Source organism: Geospiza fortis, unplaced genomic scaffold, assembly GCF_000277835.1.
Source record: "Geospiza fortis unplaced genomic scaffold, GeoFor_1.0 scaffold41, whole genome shotgun sequence".
Classification (NCBI taxonomy): domain Eukaryota; kingdom Metazoa; phylum Chordata; class Aves; order Passeriformes; family Thraupidae; genus Geospiza; species Geospiza fortis.
In genome coordinates this window covers 12,582,725-12,601,926 of record NW_005054299.1, presented here as the reverse complement: position 1 = coordinate 12,601,926, position 19,202 = coordinate 12,582,725, and the positions used below count along the sequence as shown (strand labels likewise).

The 19,202-nt window shown below is 45.3% G+C and overlaps 1 protein-coding gene across 1 annotated transcript in view; it reads right to left on the bottom strand.

Moving 5' to 3' along the window:
- Positions 1 to 19,202, bottom strand: part of MDGA1 (MAM domain containing glycosylphosphatidylinositol anchor 1) — a 110,509-nt gene that overhangs the window by 43,317 nt on the left and 47,990 nt on the right. The window contains exon 10 of the mRNA XM_031059692.1: positions 3,578 to 3,847. Coding sequence (XP_030915552.1) covers positions 3,578 to 3,847 — 270 coding nt within the window. The remainder of the gene's footprint in view (positions 1 to 3,577; positions 3,848 to 19,202) is intronic.

The following is a 19,202-nucleotide window of genomic DNA, read 5'->3' as shown; positions in this document are numbered from 1 at the left end:
CTCTAACACAATGGACATTGTTACTTTGCACAAATGTGCCACTGTTTTCTGTGAATCACTACTGCTTTCACAGCCTAAACTGTTGGGAGGATTAGCAGCCCTGCAACACCAGTGGGACATGACCAGCACCTGAGAAGGTGGGAACAACTCCAGTTCTCCAGCTGGAACCAACTCTAATCTTTTCTCTCTTGCTTTGTAGTTTAGATTGAAGTAACGGTTTTAAACTGGCATTTCTCCCGTTTCATCTGCTGCTTTACAGAGACTCCTGCTAACAAACCCTGAGGAAAGATCATTTGGCCAGTAGGTCATAGGAAAAGTGTTATTTATCACACAGAGACCACGGCATTAAAAAGGAGACCTTGCACCTTCTGCATCTCCCCTGCCTTGGCAACACAGTGCTCCAGCCTCTTTGTAACACAACAGTCAACTCGGCAGCAAAGAGGACACTGACCTCAGCCTGGGTAAAAGCAGTGGGAGCTTTGGCAGGGGCGGAGATGTCTTTTTCAAACCCATGTCTCTCCTTAAAAACAACGCACAGCTGGAGAAGGGAAACACAGAAGGAAAAACGTACCAGAGAGAAAACGAGCAGTTCAGAGAAGAAGGGACTACCCGTCATTTCCTCAGCAGTTTCTGTCCTGAATCACAACCAAACATAATTTGAAGGCTCCTGCCATGCAGCCCAGCAGCTGGAGGACTAATGCACAGGGAGCACAGGTCTTACCCACAACTGGTTTTGCCCTATTTGAAATTATGATCATTTCACCCAGTGAACTTCAATTTTTGGCAGGTCCTGTCCTGACCCAGGCAGGAGTTGGACTGGAATGAAAGCTCAAGTTCTGGGTTCGGGTCCAGTCTGAACCAGCAGGGACAAGAAAGATGTCTGGGCAGCAAGGGATGCTGGAGAGCAGAACAGGAATAAACAACACCTCCTCAGGATGTCTGCTGCACCCTTCCACTTGAATCACTGGCCCTGCCATTCTGTGTGGTTATAATTAGGCTCGACAGGATTCAATGTTTGTTTTTTATGAACTCAGATGTATAATATTGATATTTATTTCCAAGTCCTTTTTGTCTTATTATTTTTATTGACTTGAATTTTTGCGCAAGCAAGAAGTTCAGAACCACCTCGGAGACTAATTGCTGCTTATTCAACTTGTATTGACTATGGAAGTCAAGCTTTATAATGGATTTCGAAATAAAATCAGAACTGATAATCATCATCTTGCATGATATTAATTCATTATTAATTGACTACAAGATAGAAATAGAAGCTAGAAAAAACAAGTGCTTTTTTACAGAAATGCTGCATATCAAAATACTTTCAGAACTTCCTTCTGGAAGCTTTTACTATGGCTGGAAAGTTTTGTCTTTTGCTTACAGCTGATGGGAAGAGCTGAAGATTATCCATGTCTCTCTTTGAGGCTCTTCTGTGCTTGTGGCTAGTGAGGGAGCAGATGATGAACAGTATGGGCTGCCCTGATAACTTCCTCAAGAGGAATGGGTTGGATGTTTCACTATCCTTCCAAAACATTTTGAAAAGCTAGCCCTTCATTCATAGAAGAAAATAATCCCATCCTGGTCAGATACATGTACTGTATTTTCAGTGCACCTGAATGCCCCACAGTCAAAAATGAGTCACTTTCTGTCACATAGGAAGGTTTATGGTATTTTTTTTTCCACAGAGAAGAAACAGAAACAAAAAGAGACCATGCCACTTTCTCTGCTCAGATAGGAAGGCTGTAGCTGATGGGAATTAAAACTCCAGCAATCCTGAGTCCAAGCAGAGCAGTCTAGTCACTGGAATATTTTTCAGGTTGCTCTACAGGCTCAGAAAGCCTAATTAATTTGTAACTGTCCAGGACACAGGCAGAGATGTCTGGAGTTGAACAGCTACAATCAGATATCAATGTCTTGGAAAAGGAGAAGGGATGCAGGAAAAATAAAAGCTTGCTGCTTTCCTGATCAGTGTCTCTAGGCATGAATCCTACCTTCTGCTGAGTGGATCTTATCTGAGGCACAGCATGGCACACGGGGTGCCAATGAGTATTTGTTGCTGCCACCAGCAAGAAATTCCTGGGAGCATTCCCAGGCTTGACAGGGATGCAGCTTTCTGTGATGGCTCATAGAGGGATTTGGTTTGCTATCACTTAGTGATGCGAGAGTTACAAGCATATGAAAAGGGTAGAGAGGGTAGAGAGGGCCAAAGCTTTCAAGCAAAATTCGCTGCAAGACAAATGCCAGGAAATCTCAAGGGGTGAGAGCAAGGTCCTGAAAAGGGACCCAAATAGTAGAAGTAGTTTGGGTTCCCCCATTTCTGTAAGCATCCCAGAGTTACAGCATACCTGAGCTTTCCCAAACCCTAGGAAAGGCTTGCTTCAAAATCAGGCCTCTCTGGATGTAACTCATTCTCATTTTTTTCAGCCCAGGCTTGAAAAGTATTATAAATTGGCCCTGGACTCAAACCTGAGTATTTGGACTGAATTTATTGCTTATCAAGGCAACTTCATAGGACAGCTCTTCTAGAAAATTGCGCCCAAGTCAGTTCTGGGGTCATGGGAAAAGCAGATTTAATGATCAGCTGGAGAGGCCAGGTCAGATGTGCAGTGTTAGATGCTATAAGTCTGCCATCCCTCTGTGCAGTTGCAGGTGCTGCAGAGGAGGCCTGTTAGAGGGGATGATGGATTCAAAGAAAACTGTGAGCAGCAAATCCACTGTGTACTAGCAACCATTTCCAGCTCATGCTTTTTCTAGAAAGCACTGTGAGACACAGACAGACAGGAGTCATAGAGAAGGCATGGGAATACATAATACAGTTTTTGTTTCTTTCTTTGCTTTTAAAGAGGAAATCAGATTTTTTGGAGCCTCCTGAAGGGATGTACAGAGCTTTTCACTTCCCCTTGCTCAATACTGTCTGTTTGATGATACGGGTTGTCCAAGCTTCAAAGCTGACTGTGGCCTTGAGTTTAAGTCCTGTAAGTGGTCAAACACTGCTAAAATCTAACAGGGGCTAGCACTTAGCTTCTCCATGTCCATCTGCCTGAATGATGGAGACAGATCTCCCTGCTGGCTTATGGAAAATTATTCCTCCTGAACAGAATGCTGGGCACACAGGAAGCAATAGAGGCATTGTAGTGGCACCAGCTTATGAGCGGCAAGCTTCCCAGGACTGTGGTATTACATTCTCTGAACAGAGAGAGACATAATTCTCTCTCCCAGGACTTTTCCTGGGAAAGGCAGTGAGAAGCACAGAGATGAACTTCTCTACTTGCTGCTCCCGTTGTTCGGCACATGTAGAATGTGTTACGGAGATTGTTTACTGAAGGCGATGGTTTGGATTGATAGGCCAATTAGGTCAAAGCTGTGTCATGGCTGTCTCCAGACAGTGACGGGGTTTTCTTGAGTATCTCTTTAGTATAGTTGTAATATAGTATTAGTGTAATATAATATAGCTTCATAAAGCAATTGTTCAGCCTCCTGAATTATGGAGTCAGAGCACATTATTCCCTGGCTGGGGGTCTCCTGCATCGATACATGACCCCATCCAACAGCTTGCTCTGCTGTGCATTCTGTGACTTACCAGACACCTGGAAGAGGCAGGTGGAGACCCCCACGTCGTTGGAGATGCTGCACTCATAGTTCCCACTGGTCTCCCGGCTGACGCTGTCCACCTTGAGCTCCGAGTAGTCCTGCTGCTCTACCAGGGGCTGCGCCAGGAGGCTCCCGTTGAAGCGCCAGACGGAGGTGGCCACCTTCATGGGGCTGCCCTTGAGCATGGTGCAGCGCAGGGTGACGCTGTGCCCCATGCCCTGCCGCACGTCCTGGAAGGCCGGCTCCACCACGGGGGGGACTGGAGACCCAACAGAGCAACAGACAGGGAAGCCATCAGGGAGCAGCTGCCTCACCCAGCACGGTCACCCCGAGCACCTCTGACAAGACAGATACCTATGATTTCCAAGGGGTTGAAGCCAGGATCCATCACACCAAAAGCAAAAGTTGTCTGACAATCCCTTCTGACTGGGCTGGGGCCACATTCTACCTCTCTCCCACTTATGAGGCAGGGGTAACCTTTAGCAAGCACTCATCCCACACTGAGCACTGCTTGGAGGAGCTACCAAGCTCTGCTCTCTCATGTGAGAAGTGCAGCACCAGCAGCTGTCTCACAGCTTGGATTCAATCCTCAGATTTAATCAGAATGACTGGTCCTGCAATACAGCACAAAATGCACTCCCTGAGCAGGAAGGTAAGTTCCCAAGCAGTCATTTCTTCTTGTCAGTGTTTGGCAGGGTTATCAAGGACACTGTGTATAGATGGAGGGATCTGCACCAGCTTTCCCCATGGACCTGAAAGGGTTTTGGAAGGCCCCTCCCAAATACATCGATACAACACATCACGGACTGGCTACAGGGACTCTGGGTCCTATTTTTATCTCTAGCAACAATTCCCTGATGTTGGGAGGTGAGTCACATCTATCCATGTCAGCTTCTCTGCCAGTAGTGTGAGAATGTGAATGGTGATGTGCGCTCACCTCCTCAGCAAAGGGAGACTACTATGTCTTTTGCAGTTTTTTAGCACTTGTAAAAATTTATGGGAACCTCACAACTTGGACATGGTTGAGGCACAGCAAGGAGAAAGCTGGATTGGTACAGTTTGGGTTATTCCTTATTTAATGCAATGAGAGAGGACTTAAATCCCCACTGTCTCTGACAGACATGTTTCACTTGCAATAAACTCTTAATTAAAACATTACAGTGTGGGGATAAACAGAAGCTCTCCATCTAAAATGAGAAAAGTGTCCTGAACACAAAACAGCTGTTAGCTTGAATGTAAGAGATTTATAGCAGTTTCAGCACAATCACAGCTGACCTTCTCCAGGTTCAAAGCAAGTGCTCTTCCACAGTTTCTATGCCCTAGAGATCCACAGAGCATCTGCCCCCTCTAAAGGTCCACAGAGTTGCCAAGCACAGCCAGGCCCAAAAACATTCAACACCCAGCATCTGCAGCACCACAGACACGGGTCCACCAACAACCATGGGTCACTCTGCATCCCTGCTGCCCTGAACAGAGCTGTGCTAGGAAGGGGCTCAGCACACCAGCCTCCTCCCATAGCCTGACCCCAGCAAGACCCAACAGCTCTGTGACACCAGTGACATCTCTATCTCCACCACAGATGAAGGTGCTGCATGCAGCGTCCCACGTGTGGGCACACAGTGTCCCATCTCCAGGGTGTGCCGGCAGTTTATATACAGACACGAACGGGACGGGACCACTGATGGATGCGTGTCCCCCTACACAGGGGGCACAAATGCATCTGTGGGTATCCCCACGTACAATCATCCCCATCATCCCCTCCACCTGGCAGCCTCTGTTTGACGTGGCTGATTGTCTTCCCGGTACCTTGTTCTCAGCTCTAAGTCTTTGGGCCCTTTGCTGTGCTTAGGTGGATTAAAAGCAGCCCTGCCTGAGCTGGGGCTGCCGTGCTGAGCGGCACGGTCAGCTCATTAGGGATGGCTTTCCTGGGGATGTGTCTCTGCCAGTGCTTCGAGTGCTGACTTGCCTTGGGCTCACACGTCTCCCACCTCACAGTGAGAATAATGTGAGAAGTTGTTTGATTAGACCTAGTGCCATGCATGTATCATCTCCATCCCTAGCTGCTATCCCATTTCTTCAGTCACATCTGATCCTTAATTGAAGCCAGTGGGGTCTCACATTATAATCTAGGCCAGCTGGTGATATAGGGAAAAGAAAGAGACTAAGGGGAGAGAAGAGAAAAAAGAAGGCTCAAAAAAATGGCACAGCTACTTCAGATGTACTCAGAGCAGTCTGTCTCATGAGGAGGAGAGAGAGGGGTTGGAAAGCAGCTTCCCTCACTGAATCTAACTGTGCCAGGCATGGGGCTGGGACAGAGGAAAAGGTCTGAAACTGGACAAAGTGCCACCTGCAAGGACGTGCTGCAAGAAAAGTGCCCTCCTGGGCCTCATTGAGGGAGTGTCTGGGGCTGGTAAAGGGTCACAGAAGAACAGGGCTGGAATGCTCCAGAGGCTTCCTTAGGTCACTGGAACACCAGGGCAGCCAAGGATGCAGAAGATATTTAGTCTTCTTCAGCTGGAAAATGGGATTTACTTGATTTGCACTGGGACAGGCTCCAGGACTACGTTACCATCTTGCAAAGGGAATGTCTGAAAGTGTCTATCAATTAAAAATTGATTATATTTTCTCCCCTTGTCTCTTGCACTAGAAAACACCCAATGAATATTAACTCTCCAGGTAGTCCTGGAGTTCCTGGGTTTTCTGGAGAGAGAGCTGAAGCAGGTTATCCCATCCTTACAAAGTATAGAGAACTACACCAGGGGTCAGTTATTCCCCAAGGTTCCCAATAGATATGAAAACGAAGGAAGGTCAACAGCAATTACAGAGCCAGACATCAGTTCTGGCCTCCAATGCCTACTGGGGAGCTCACACTTGTTCAAGGAGGTTAAACACAAAAGGCAGACTCACCACAAAGGCAGGGATTCAGTCCATAAAACCTGACTCCTAACAACACAGACTTTTCTGTTTCTGTTCTTTTTCTCTGGCTTAAAGGCAAAAGAAATCTTGCTTAAATGAGCTGGTGCTGCTACTCTCCAGAACTAGGAACTGAACAGCTCCAGTACACCTGACATGGGGGCTGTCTTGGAGGAGAGACCTGTGATATGAGCCCCGCACAGACATCTTTAGGGAGCTGCAAAAAGGACAATGATTTTCAAGGTGCTTCTTATACTCACAGGGAAGCAGCATTTCTGCTGACTATAAGGAAGTTGTATTTGGCTATTCTGGCTTGCTAAGCTGCTATGATGCTCTTTAAGTTTTTAGCCCAGTTCCAAAGGTGAGTCCTCATCCAGAGGCTCCTCAAATGCCTTCCTGTATCTCCCTTGAAATCCAGCACCTGTATCAAAGTGCTCTTTTAAGCAGCCTCCACATTGCAGGCAGCAAGTTGCTAGGCTTCCAGAAGGTAAAAAAACCTCTGTGCACATAGAGAACTTCAGGATCCCTTGGCAAGAAACACAGTAAACAATTATAGACAATTACTGTTCTCTCTCAGCACACAGCCTAACTCTAGAAGAGCTTGCTGGCAACAGCAGTGATGAAAGGGGTAAAGAGGCAGTGTTGAAGTGAGGGTCCTTCACCAACCTTGTTAAGATGCTGCTGCTGTGAAACACAAGGCAGGGCGCTCTGCCTTTGCAGCAGAATTAGCTGGTTAGCAGCAATTCCAGTGAGCCAAACACAGGAACCTACTCCAGCGTGCCAGGCACCCTAAAGCCAAGCTGGGCTGCAGACAGCTCCTCGCTGTGAGCCAGAGCAGATGCTCTGCACCAAAGGGCTGGTGAGCTAACATTGCTCACAGTGATGAAGGGCAGCAGTGAGGGAAGTACAACAGCGAGATGTCAAGCACCAATGAATGCTGCTTGTGTCTCAATAGCCTCTTATTTTCTTAGTTTTACTGGAAATAATCAGAACAGAAATGCTGATCCTGCTAGGTGAGTCAGAAGTGTCTTCTCATAGTTTAGACTTATGGTCCGTTTGGTTAAAGTCTGTTTTAGTTTTAGTCTTGAGAAAAGGTAAAACTAAACTAGGGCTTTTCCTTACAAGAGCTCAGTGGAGAGACCACAGTCTCTCCTTTCACTGTCACTGTGCTGTCCTGCTTGGGCATAACTCAGCAAGAAATACTTGGCCCTTGCAATGCTGTCAAATTGCTGCAGGTTCCCATCAAATTCAGATGCCTCCAGAAGGCAGAGATGTTTCTTTCTCCAGTGATGAAGTCAGAGCATCCTAGGATAGCAGAGATGCACTTTGAAGCTTTTTATTTGTGAGGTAAATAGAGAAAAAAAAATTCCTTAAATTAGAAACTGGCAATGTTATCATGAGGCTGCTCAATCCAGAATGGATGAAAGGCAAAGAAAGGCTCTTGTTGAAGTGGACTTACGCACAGAAATCAGTGACAAGCCTAAAGACAAACCAGGATCTGCAGAACAGGGGAGCATTCAGCTCCAGAAGAGACCAAAACTCTCTATCTGAACGAAAGGGAAGCTCTTTTATTGTCACAGGGCTGGGAAATCACAACTGAGCAATTCTGTTCCTTGCAACTGCACCTACACCCCACACCCTAGCAACACGCATTAGGCACCAACAGTTTTCCATGTGGGGACAAATATCCAACCCATATTTACAAGCCCAGTCTCATATGCTTGTTTAATATATAATTGAGTAGTTAGAAGAAGGGAGATACAGGAAGGCTTGCTCAACCTGTTTCAGCTGAAAGCCAAATCTCATTCTTTTATCTTATATGGCTTTTGCCTTTGCACTTCAGTCTCTCCATGCATGAAGAGATAACGTGTGGTTTTTGCATAGTGCTGGAAAGCCAAGTTGCAAATATTGTTATTTCAAGGAAAACAAATTTGCTAGAGTAAATTTTCTGCTAGACAAGTGAGAGCAGGGTCTGAAGAGGCAGGGCTCAGAGAATGCTTAGTTCTGTGCTAGTTGACTGCTTCTAAAAGAAGAGCAAATGAAATGTATTCACTACCAGCTTTTCTTCTTTCCTCTTCCCTGAACTTTCCAAGCCAATTAGCTCAAACAGTCTTCACCTATTAATAAAGAGGGATTTACTAAAGGATTTCCTCTTCTGCATGATGAACTGTGCTGATTAATACATGAGACCCCTTGCTCGCTTTACAGAGTGCTTTGAAGAAAGTCCATCCTGGGTGGGAATTTCCAGACCTTTAGCCTCCCAGATAGGCCTCCTCAAAAACAGATCTGTCCCAGACATGCTGGAATGCCACTCAGACTCACTGCCCAATTAATTCACACTAACAAGATGCTACAAAGACAAGTATTCTTCTGCAGTGTAAAGCCACCTCATTCCCATGCCTCACTTACTTCTAGTGTCTCATTTTAAAACAGTGCACTCCCCTAACTGAAAAAGATAAGCAGAAAAAGATGCTGCATGTACAGAAAACACATGCACATTTATATGTGAAATGCATGCTGCTAAGCCCTCCCCCACCCATACACCATCCAATCAGCCAAGTTGTTCACTGGGGAAATATAGAGGATGAGAGTGGGCATTCCAAAACTAATACCTTCAAGTACTGCCAGACCAATGGCATAACCCCAAACTTAGATTTTTTTTCCCCACAGACTAACATGAAAATATTTTCTCTATCTCACAACGAAGTTTGCTAATTATGATATGGTGAAGCAGCATGACAGCCAGGGTGGATCTGCCCAGCCTTCCTTCTCCTGCCCACGCACATACCCACAAGAGGAGAGCCCTCCCATATGTAGCAGTGCCAGACCACCAACATTTCACTCAGGTTCTGCCTGTCTTCCACAAGATAACAAAGTGTCCCCTCACACCCACACATCTGTTATTAAATGCCTCTGTTTAACAAATTGGGCTGGCAGTGACACGCCACTCCCAACAGCATATAAATAGTTTAGATGCAAACATTCACTAACAGCCAACCAATGATATTCCTTCCCCAAAAGCATCCTATATGCATTAACTTTTGGCAGAGAAACAGTTATCTTACTATTCAATAATTCATAGGTGAGCTACTCAGCTGGGCAGTTCTGGGAATAAAGCAACTCATTGCCAGTGCAAACTAAGGAAAAGAAAAAAAACCCAAAATCAACCCCACAAGAAAGAATAAATGAGGTTTTTCCAAAGCAAAGAATCCACATCTTTCCTCTTACTTCAGAGTTTATCAGTAATTTTTCTTACCATCTAACCTAATTCCCTTGCTGCAGTTTAAGCCCACTGCAAGTCCTCCCCATAGGTATTTTCATGTCCTAGTAATCAACTGTGTACTATACCCACGGTGTAAAGAAGGGAAAATAGAGGGAAAACAGCTAATCTATGAAGTTCATCATCCTAGTACAGGCCCTCCACATTCCTGAGAAAGATTTGGAACAACTGGGAAAGCACTGATAACCTCCCCTCCCCAAGTCTGACAGCAAAGCTGGTGCTAGCTGAAGCAGGACTTTAAAGCCCAAATTTATGACATGTTAATCCACTGAAACACTCATCTTAGGAATGCCACCTCCCTCCAAGGCTATTAAGTGAGAGGGACATCTCCAGAGGATGATTCAGATGGCAGGAATTCCTTGCTGGCATACGAGCCTCTGTCCTGCACCTGCACAGGGAGCTTAAGGTGATGCCAGCACTCCCAGCTCTGCTAGGTGGGATGAATGCAGAGTGAAGCAAATGCATTGATGTGGCCAGCGCTCCCCTTCCCTATAAACCTCTCATGAACTCCCAGTGCCCCTTGTTTGATGAGTTGATCAGTAAACTGAGTCTAACACACACCTGAAACCCAGGCAGTGGATCCTGCTCTTGGACAGGAGACACCTCCTCTGTGCTCTAACTGCTGCGTGCCACAGCAGAGCTCACCTGGGCAGGAAAACAGACACCAGCCTGCACATTCCCCATAGCAAACACACTGGGAAATCTCTGGACTCCAGGAAATGTCCAATTAGTGCCACCACCGTGGCTCCTGTCCAGAGAACGCAGCTGCCTCCTACAAGGAATTGTCTGAATTCCCCCTTGTCTCCTGGAGGTGAGAGCACCCCCAACCAGAGCAGCAACTGGGCAGAGGTGACTGCTGATTCCAAGCATCAATCCAATAGCTCCTGTTCCATTGCCAGCTGCCACAACAATTCAATTACTTCCATATATTTACACCCCCTTAATAAAAGAACTGAAATTTAAAAGCAGGGAGGCTGCAGGACAAAAGTACCTCTGAGGACTGCAATCCTATCAAAATAGAGAAGAGCCCCTGCTTTAGAAATGTAGTTATTGTCAGGGCTGCAGGGGATCAGAGTCTTCTGCTCACAGCTGGACCACAGCATTACCTCACCTTCTGTTTTCAGTTTGAAAACCGAATTGAGACCACAAGACAATCCCTCCACAGCTGCCTTCCAAACAGGCAGGCAAAGTGAGAGGCAGCACAGCCAGAATCAGAAACATTGATTAAAAAATCAGACCTGCTTTAATGTTGGTGAGGTGGGACCAGAGCTGGAAAAGGGAGAGATCCAAGTCAGAAAGAGCCCAGTAGGGAAGGAAGGCCATCCAAAGCAATTAATATGATCAAATACTAACCAGCACTCCTTAATATGTTTACTTTGAAATCTTTGTTCACAGTAATAAATAAAAAGGACCAGGAAGACTTAATACAGTGGTTCACCATTTATCTACAGAGTGGAAAGAAGACAAGCTTCCCCACACAAAACAGGCTGTTCCTCAGCTTCTCCTTCAGGCCTAGTGGGGAATTTGGACCAAGGACGAAGACTTCTGTGTAGAGCAATGCTCAGTTCTCCATCACTTCTCTATCTGCTACCTCAGAGTTCTGCTGCCAGTTGTTTAATATCCTGCTCTACAAACTGCCATCATTACCCCATTTTTCCATCCTTCACCCTTGATTGGTCTTGATTCATCTGAGGAAGATGACGACAATGAAAACGTAACTGTTCAGAAAGAGGCTGAAAGGATGCTCAAACTAAAAGATTTATGACAAACACTCAGGCTCATAGATGAAACAGCTGAGGTCAACAGATATCAAAGCAATTTTTCCCATAAGAATTAATGTAACAAGGGGGGCAGTGCATACAGGAATTCAAGAAATGCATGCAATTTAAAAACACGGGATCAGTATATATAGCAAAGAGAAAGGAGAGGCAAGAACATTTTTTACTGTAAGCATTTTTACTGTCATTCTCTGGATGGTTACCACTTCATCATTGTCATCATCATTTTCGGAAGAATCAAGGTAGATAAAATCAATCATGGGCAAAGGATGGAAAAATGAGGATGGGTTCAGGAGGTCTTCAGATGAAACGGCTGAGGTCTTTCAGAACAGTGACTGGCTTCAAAAAGCCAGCTGCCAAACAGCCACAATCTCTGCCATCTGCACATCCTGTTTTTCCCCTCCATCCTTCACACCATTACCTGCACACATTTAAAAGGTGTGACATCATAAGGACCTTTGCCCAACTCCTCCTCTATTAATTAATTACTAAAAAAAATACTTTATATGTCCTATTAGTATTGTCATAGCTTTTCATGAATGTACCTTCAACAGATTGTTGGTTACAGAGAATCATCTCCCTGCACTTTATTCCAAAAGATGCTGCCTGCTTTTGGAGGCAGGAGAGGATGTGGCAGTCCCATTTCTTCAGGAATGGGTAATATCACCCACCTCAGAGAATAATATGGACTCAAGCTATAGAGGACTTACTCCTGCATTGGAAACTCCCTGTTTTCTCTTGATGCTGGCTCTGTGTTTCCCAAGGCACACCAGCCCTGCTGCTGAAGCAGGTGCAGCCCTGTAGCCCCTGTCTGTCCCTGCATGAGGGACACCACTTTCACTTCTGAACTCACAGGTGCTGTGGGCCCCCAGAAATCACTTTTCAGGGCTTGGGGTCTCTTCTGCAGCAGACGGCACAGAAAGGAGGCCAGTGAGAGAACTGGCAACCATTCAAGGACAGCAGCCTGCTCCTCAACCTCCCCATCTGGCTATCGGCTCTGTCCCATCTCCTCTGGACTTGGATCAGGAGAGCAAAGTTTATTAACAGTCTCATTCACAGGATGAATCTGATCTGACATTCGATTTTCCACGGCTGACTTCAAACTGGGCCAGTACAGCAGAACTCTCTGGATGAGCAGCATCCCTGCAATGTAGGCCTACCTCCTACATTCACTTCTTTGTGTTGGCCAAGGAGAGCTTCAGCTCCAGTCAAGGTGGAATGCAGGACAAGTGGGAAGGACACACTATTTCTTCTTCCAATTCTTGAATTTTGGTCCAACACATAAACATCTGAAGTTGGTTCCATTAGTTTTCATTATTCTCATTCTCAACTCTCTTGGGACACAAAAGTTAAGGCTGTTACCTTCCTCATTCTGACCCACTGCATCAAGATCTGAAAGTGGATCCTGGCCTGAGTCAATCCACCAGCAATCATCATTCTGAGGTTGCACCAGCACACACTGCAGCACAGCATCCTGCTCCTTCTGCCCTCTCTGTAATAAATAACTGCCTCCCAGAATCAGCTATCCCAGGTAAAAAGGACATTTTAAACCAGCTTCAGCAACGTTTGCTGAGACATCCCACTGTAGTGGGCAGGAAGTAAATATAATTCTGTATAGTTTTAGAAAGAACCTATGTGGACCTAAATCTGGAAATATTTGTGGCTAAAACTGTGATACAAGACAGAGAAGTAGGAAAGACAGCCTATGTCTGTTTGTAGGACTGTGGCTAGGTCTATGTACCCTGATCTGAATTCATCAGTGCAAAAATGGCAGACTAACAACGGATCATAAAAATCTTAAAAATGACACAGAAAGTAGTAAAATATCTACTTTCTGTAGAAAAGGGATCTTTTCTGTAGAAATGGGAAAACTTCATCCAGCTGGGCCATTTAGGGGAAGTTTGTGATAGCACCTTGTGAACACCAGAGGAGATAAAATTATTCTGTACCCTCCATGCAGGCACTGCCTGTGGAGGTACAAACCAAATCATTGGGTCAACCTAAGCAGATGAAACCTCAGAACAAACAGCAAGAAACCTTTTTATTCCTCACTGATTCCATAAAAAAACTTATGGAAGATGAATGTGGGATGCAACCTTCCAAGCTAAAAATGAATGATGATTAATATAGTTTTATGGGTCCTTGGCAGACAAACCGGGTAGTGTTTGAGAAAGCAACAAGAAAAGTAACTATCTTGTCATAACATCCTCAGGCTTTGGAAAGAACCTGGCTTGCTTCCACACGACAGACTAATTGAAGATGTAATACTACTCAAATGCAGCCCACATTAAGCAGATTAAAAACACATTAACTGAGAGAGTTCAAAAAGAAATTTTAAATGGCTGCACACACCATTGGGATCTCTCTAGTGAGAGGGAATGCCTATTCTAGGAAGACATCTCTAGAAAGAACCCACATGAACCTCTCAAACTGATGCTGTTTCACATCTCCATCAAGGTCAGAGATCCAGAGGGCAGCTTGGCAAAGCTAAAGGATATCAATTATAAAGCACCCTGTTCAGGCTGTGTAGCCAACATCATACAGGACCACCCTTAGTGTCTGAATGACCTCACATCTGTTTGCAGCTGGTGTGGTTGGGTGCACACTTTGGCACATCTGTGGCATGTGGCCTGGGCTGTGCTTCCTCCCCTCCCACACAAAGGCAGTGATAAGTGACAATCACTATCCCTAAGCTCCTGTGTCAATATAAGAACCAACATTTCTAGAAGATACAAAACATGTAGCAGTAAATGACACACTAAAGAAGTGCCTCTTACAGGACAATTTGGTTTGCCTGATGGAATAGTCTTTTGGGAACTTCATTCAATTTCTCCTGGATATTCACAGAACCATAGAATATTTGGGGTGGTAGGGACCTTTAAAGGTCATAATGTAAAGGTTCTGGAAAGAAAACTGTTGAGAAAAGAATGTGTCACTCTTGCAAGGAAAGAGACAATGACTCCAAGAGGAGCCTGAGTTAATGTAACCTATTAACATCAGCTTTCAGCTTAATTCTGTGGTCCAAAGATGTCCAAATCCTTGGATGATGAAGCCAAAGCTCACTAAACATATTGTGAGATGGGCATCACATCTGCACTGGTGAGATCATTTTTGAAAGCCTGTTTAATACATGTGGCCATGCTGACAGAATGATGTTGAGAAAAAATGAGAAGAGGGCTATAAAAATAAATATAGGGCTGGAAAACACGCCTTGTGGTGAATAGCTAAAGATTCTCTTTCTGGATTGCATACTGAAAAGGCTAAGAGATTACTTGTTCTGGTGTCTGAGACTACACGAGGAAGAGACTGCTGATAACAAATAGCTCGTTATGTGAGAAGACAAAGGCATACAAAGAGCTTGTAGCTGGAAACTGAAATGAGACAGGCTTAGATTAAGTGATGACAACAGAACCATGAGAATAAAAAAACACTGGAACAACTTACTGAGCATCACACTGAATTCTCTGTCATTTCAGGGTGTGAGGAGATGCTGCACTGAAAATGTACAAATAATCCAAGTTTAGATGCACAAAGGTAAACACTCCTTGTTCCTCAGCTCCATCAGTGATAGGGACTATGCTTGGCATATCAATAAGTCTCCTATCCAGACAAACAGCACAAAATGGTAAGAAAAAGATTCAAAGAGCTCTTGTTTTCTCATAGTGATTGGGAAGCTGGAGTCATGGCATTTTGGATAAGCAGATTAGAGCACATAAGCTTCCCTAAAGGGTTTAAAAAAAAATATCCCAACACAAAACCCATCTCTTTCTTCCTTTCTTTAAAATAGTTTAATTTGGATTTTTTCATTTGTATGTGTAAGTTGGTTCCTAGAAAGTGAATCAGTATGAAGACTTACCCACTTCCATGCATAAGTTTGGACTTTTGCAGAGCCTCGTTACTAGCAGCCAAAGGGGAAAAGAAAGATTTCCAAATCACAAAACCCTATTTTGAGTTGCTCAAATAGCTCCTCTGATTGACCCAACTGCTGCCATTTTCTTATCCCTTTAGATCTACTACAGTCTCTCCAGCAACCCACCTTAGACGGAGGGCTGCTCACTTTCCCTCAAGCCCCATTTCTCTGTTTCACAGAATACCAGAATGTTGGCTGAAGGGCCTGTATTATGCATAAACAATGAACTGCTCAGAAAATCCCAGCAGACTCAGTGCTATTAAGCTCATCTATATTGCATTCAGTTATGAGATACTGTATTCTAGCTTGTGATTAGGACAGCAGAGTATCTCCTTGCAATCAGCACTTTCTAAGGAAAATCCCTGTTCAGTGCAAATGCTACTGTCACTCATTGTTCTCTTGACCTCAAGTACAGCCACTGCTGGGAACCTCTATTAGTTCTGGCACTCCCAACAACTCCTCCTGTGAAATGCTTGGCCGAATTTGACCCAGAGTTGTAGCATATTTGCATGAGATTTGCAGCACTGGTTTCATCACCTGTGAGAGCAGGTCACAACAGATCAAGAATCTTATTTTTCCTTCCACCTCCTTCCAATCTGGACTACCTGTAGAACTTGAGATCTCAGTCTCAATTCCAAATTGCCATTTTGGTCTACCAGTAGGTTTAGGGTTCAGGTTACAGCTGCAGGGATATTGGGACTGGGAAAGGCATGCCAAGTAGAGCACAACACTGCACCAACATTGATCTCTCCACATCTTTCTTAAGCTGTGCCACCCATGGTACTGGGGGTCTCGGGCTCTGTCCAAAGCTGCAATTAGTGGTAGGGTTCAGAGAACAAAAAAAAGCCTACAGGTCCAGGGATACTGGGGCTGGAACCCCTGCATTTCCAGGAATCAAAAAATCCCAGTCACAAGTGGTGTTCCCCAGTGCTCAGTGTCAAAGACAGCTCTGTTTAATCTTTATCAGCTATCTGGATGAGAGGACTGGGGGCACCCTCAGTCAGTTTGCAGACACACCGGTTTGGGTTGGAGTATCAATCTGCTGGGGCATAGGAAAGCCCTGCAGAGGGATCTGGACAGGCGGGATCAATGGGCTGAGACCGACTGTAGGAGGGTCAACAACGTAAAGTTCTGGGTCCTGCCCTTGGGTCACAACAACCCCTTGCAGCACTGCAGGCTGGGGCAGAGTGGCTGGAAAGCTGCCCAGCAGAAAAGGACCTGGGAGTGCTGGTTTACAGCAACTCAACATGAGCCAGGGTGTGTCCAGGGGGCCAAGGAGGCCGATGGAATCCTGGCCTGTACCAGCAGTGGTGCAGCCAGCAGGACCAGGACAGGGATTGTCCCCCTGAACTTGGCACTGGTGAGGCCTTACCTTGAATCCAGTGCTCAGATCTGGGCCCCTCACTACAGGAAGGACACTGAGTGTGTCCAAAAAGGGCAACAGAGCTGGTGAAGGGTCCAGGACATAAGTCCCACAAGGAGTGACTGAGGGAGCTGTGGTCGTCCAATCTGAAGAAAAGAAGGCTCGGGGGAGATCCTATTGCCCTACAATTATCTGAAAGGAGGCTGTGGCAAGATGAGGGCCAGTCTCTTTTCCAGGCATGTAGTGACAGAACAAGATGAAACAGCCTCAAGTTGTGTCAGGGGAGGTTTGGGCTGCATATTATTCACCTAAACGGTGGTCAAGATTGGAATAGGCTACCCAAAGAAGTGGTGGATTCACCACCCCTGAAAGTGGTCCAGAAATAAGTGGATGTGGCACTTTGTGATATGGTTTAGTGGCCATGGTGGTATTAGCCCAGAGGTGATCGTGAAGGTCTTTTCCAATCTTATGATTCTAAATGAACATTCTCAGAAGTCAGCTTCCTCCCAGTCAACAGTAACAAAAATTTCCATGGTTTTCTGTGACCACACATGACCCTAGAAACAAGGACTCCAAAATGAAACAAAATGCAGCAGGTAGGCATTCAAATAGGAAATGTAGGCATGTCTGTCAATCCCTGGGACCAATGATGGACTTGCAGGTTCATTACTGAGATCATGAAAGAAAACCAACTGTTCTACCTCAAGTAATGGAGGCCAATTACATTTGAATCAGAAGTAATAGCTGGCATAGGGAAGGAGTGTGTGCACACTTGTGCTTATTTGTGTTTGCAACAGAGATGCGAAGGAGAATGGAAATCAGGAACTATATGAAGTGAAATAGGGTGAAAGGGGTGAATGTTGGAAATATGATTTCTGCTCATTGAGAAAACACTATTTCCTGGCTTCAAAAAAAAAAAAACAAAAACCAGTTTCTTGCTCAGAAACTGGCCCAAGTAGAAAAGCCCAAAATTAGTGACTAAGCAGCTTCACTGAAAGCTACAAAAAGTTCTATGACCTTGCTAAAAACAGAGCCCCCAGCCTCCCTGTAAAGTGTCCTAGCACAGAACTGGAAACAGAGAGACTCACTGGGATGTAGAGAAGCCTGAGCACCTCTGAAATTTAATTCTCATTTAAACAGTTTCCCTATAGGGGTGAATGTAGTTAGTGCTGTTCCAGAGCTCGGGGTCAGCATGGTCACAGCTAATTCAGAACACATCCAGGATGCTCAGTTTTCTACTGGGGCTTTCATTCATATCAGGAATGTCTCAGGGACGTCCCTGCATAAGTCCTCTCCTCAAAAGTGGCACCACTATTCTGTGCATTGCTTCCATATGTCTGCTACAATCCTCCTGGGCTTGAGGAAATAGCTCTGCTCCAATGCCAGAATCCAGAGAGCAGGTGAAGAGTAGCATGGGATTCTGCTCCTGCACTGTCATAGGTGCTGCCTGACATGGTTCACAGCCCAAAAATCCTGATGGAAAAGCAAAGGCACAGGCACAATGCCACAGCACCACATAGCTCTCTCTGGAAAAGAGGCTGGGGCAAAAGGATCTCTGCTTCCCTGGCACAGCTCCTGTGTCAGGTCTGATGGCCTACGCTGCTATGCAGATGTGGACAGCTGTTTTCACCTCTCAGTGCCTCAGGCCCTTGTGCAGAGGCTGAGAGTTAACATGAGGAAATGCATCACGATTTTTTTTTGCTTGGTGACTTCCTGGTTTTCCTAATGAGTTCTGGTCCATGACATCTCTCTCTTTCCACCACCAAGAGGCAGAATTTGATAGGGACAAGACATTCCTTCTTTTCCTGTCCTGTGACCCCTGGCTCAAAGCATGAGAGCTGACAGCAGGTTTCTAATTTTCTCCATCTTCCACTTCCCTTGCCCCATGACTGCTGAAGCCAGTGTGTCCTTGTTTCAGCTGGCACAGAGTTAATTTTCTTCGTAGTAGCTGGTATGGTGCTCTGTTTTTGATTTAAGGTACAGTGATGTACTTAGGATGAGAATAATTTTGATAATGCACTGATGTCTTGGTTGTTGGTAAGCAGTGCTTTAACTCGTGTACTTTTCATTGTCTCATGCTCTGCCAGTGAGCAGGTGCACCAGGACTTGGGGGGGAGCACGGCCAGGACAGCTGAGCTGAACAAACCAAAGGAACGTTCTAAAGGAATGTCATGCCCAGTACATAAACTGGGGCAGAGATGGCTGAGAGGCACCAATTGCTGCTTGGGGATGGGCTGGGCATTGGTCAGTGCGCTGTAAGTAATTGTAGTGTGTTTCACTTATTTTTCTTGAGCTTTACTACTTTTTTTTTTTCTCTCATCTCTCTCCCCTTTACAGTACTATCATTACTACTAATATAATACTTTATTT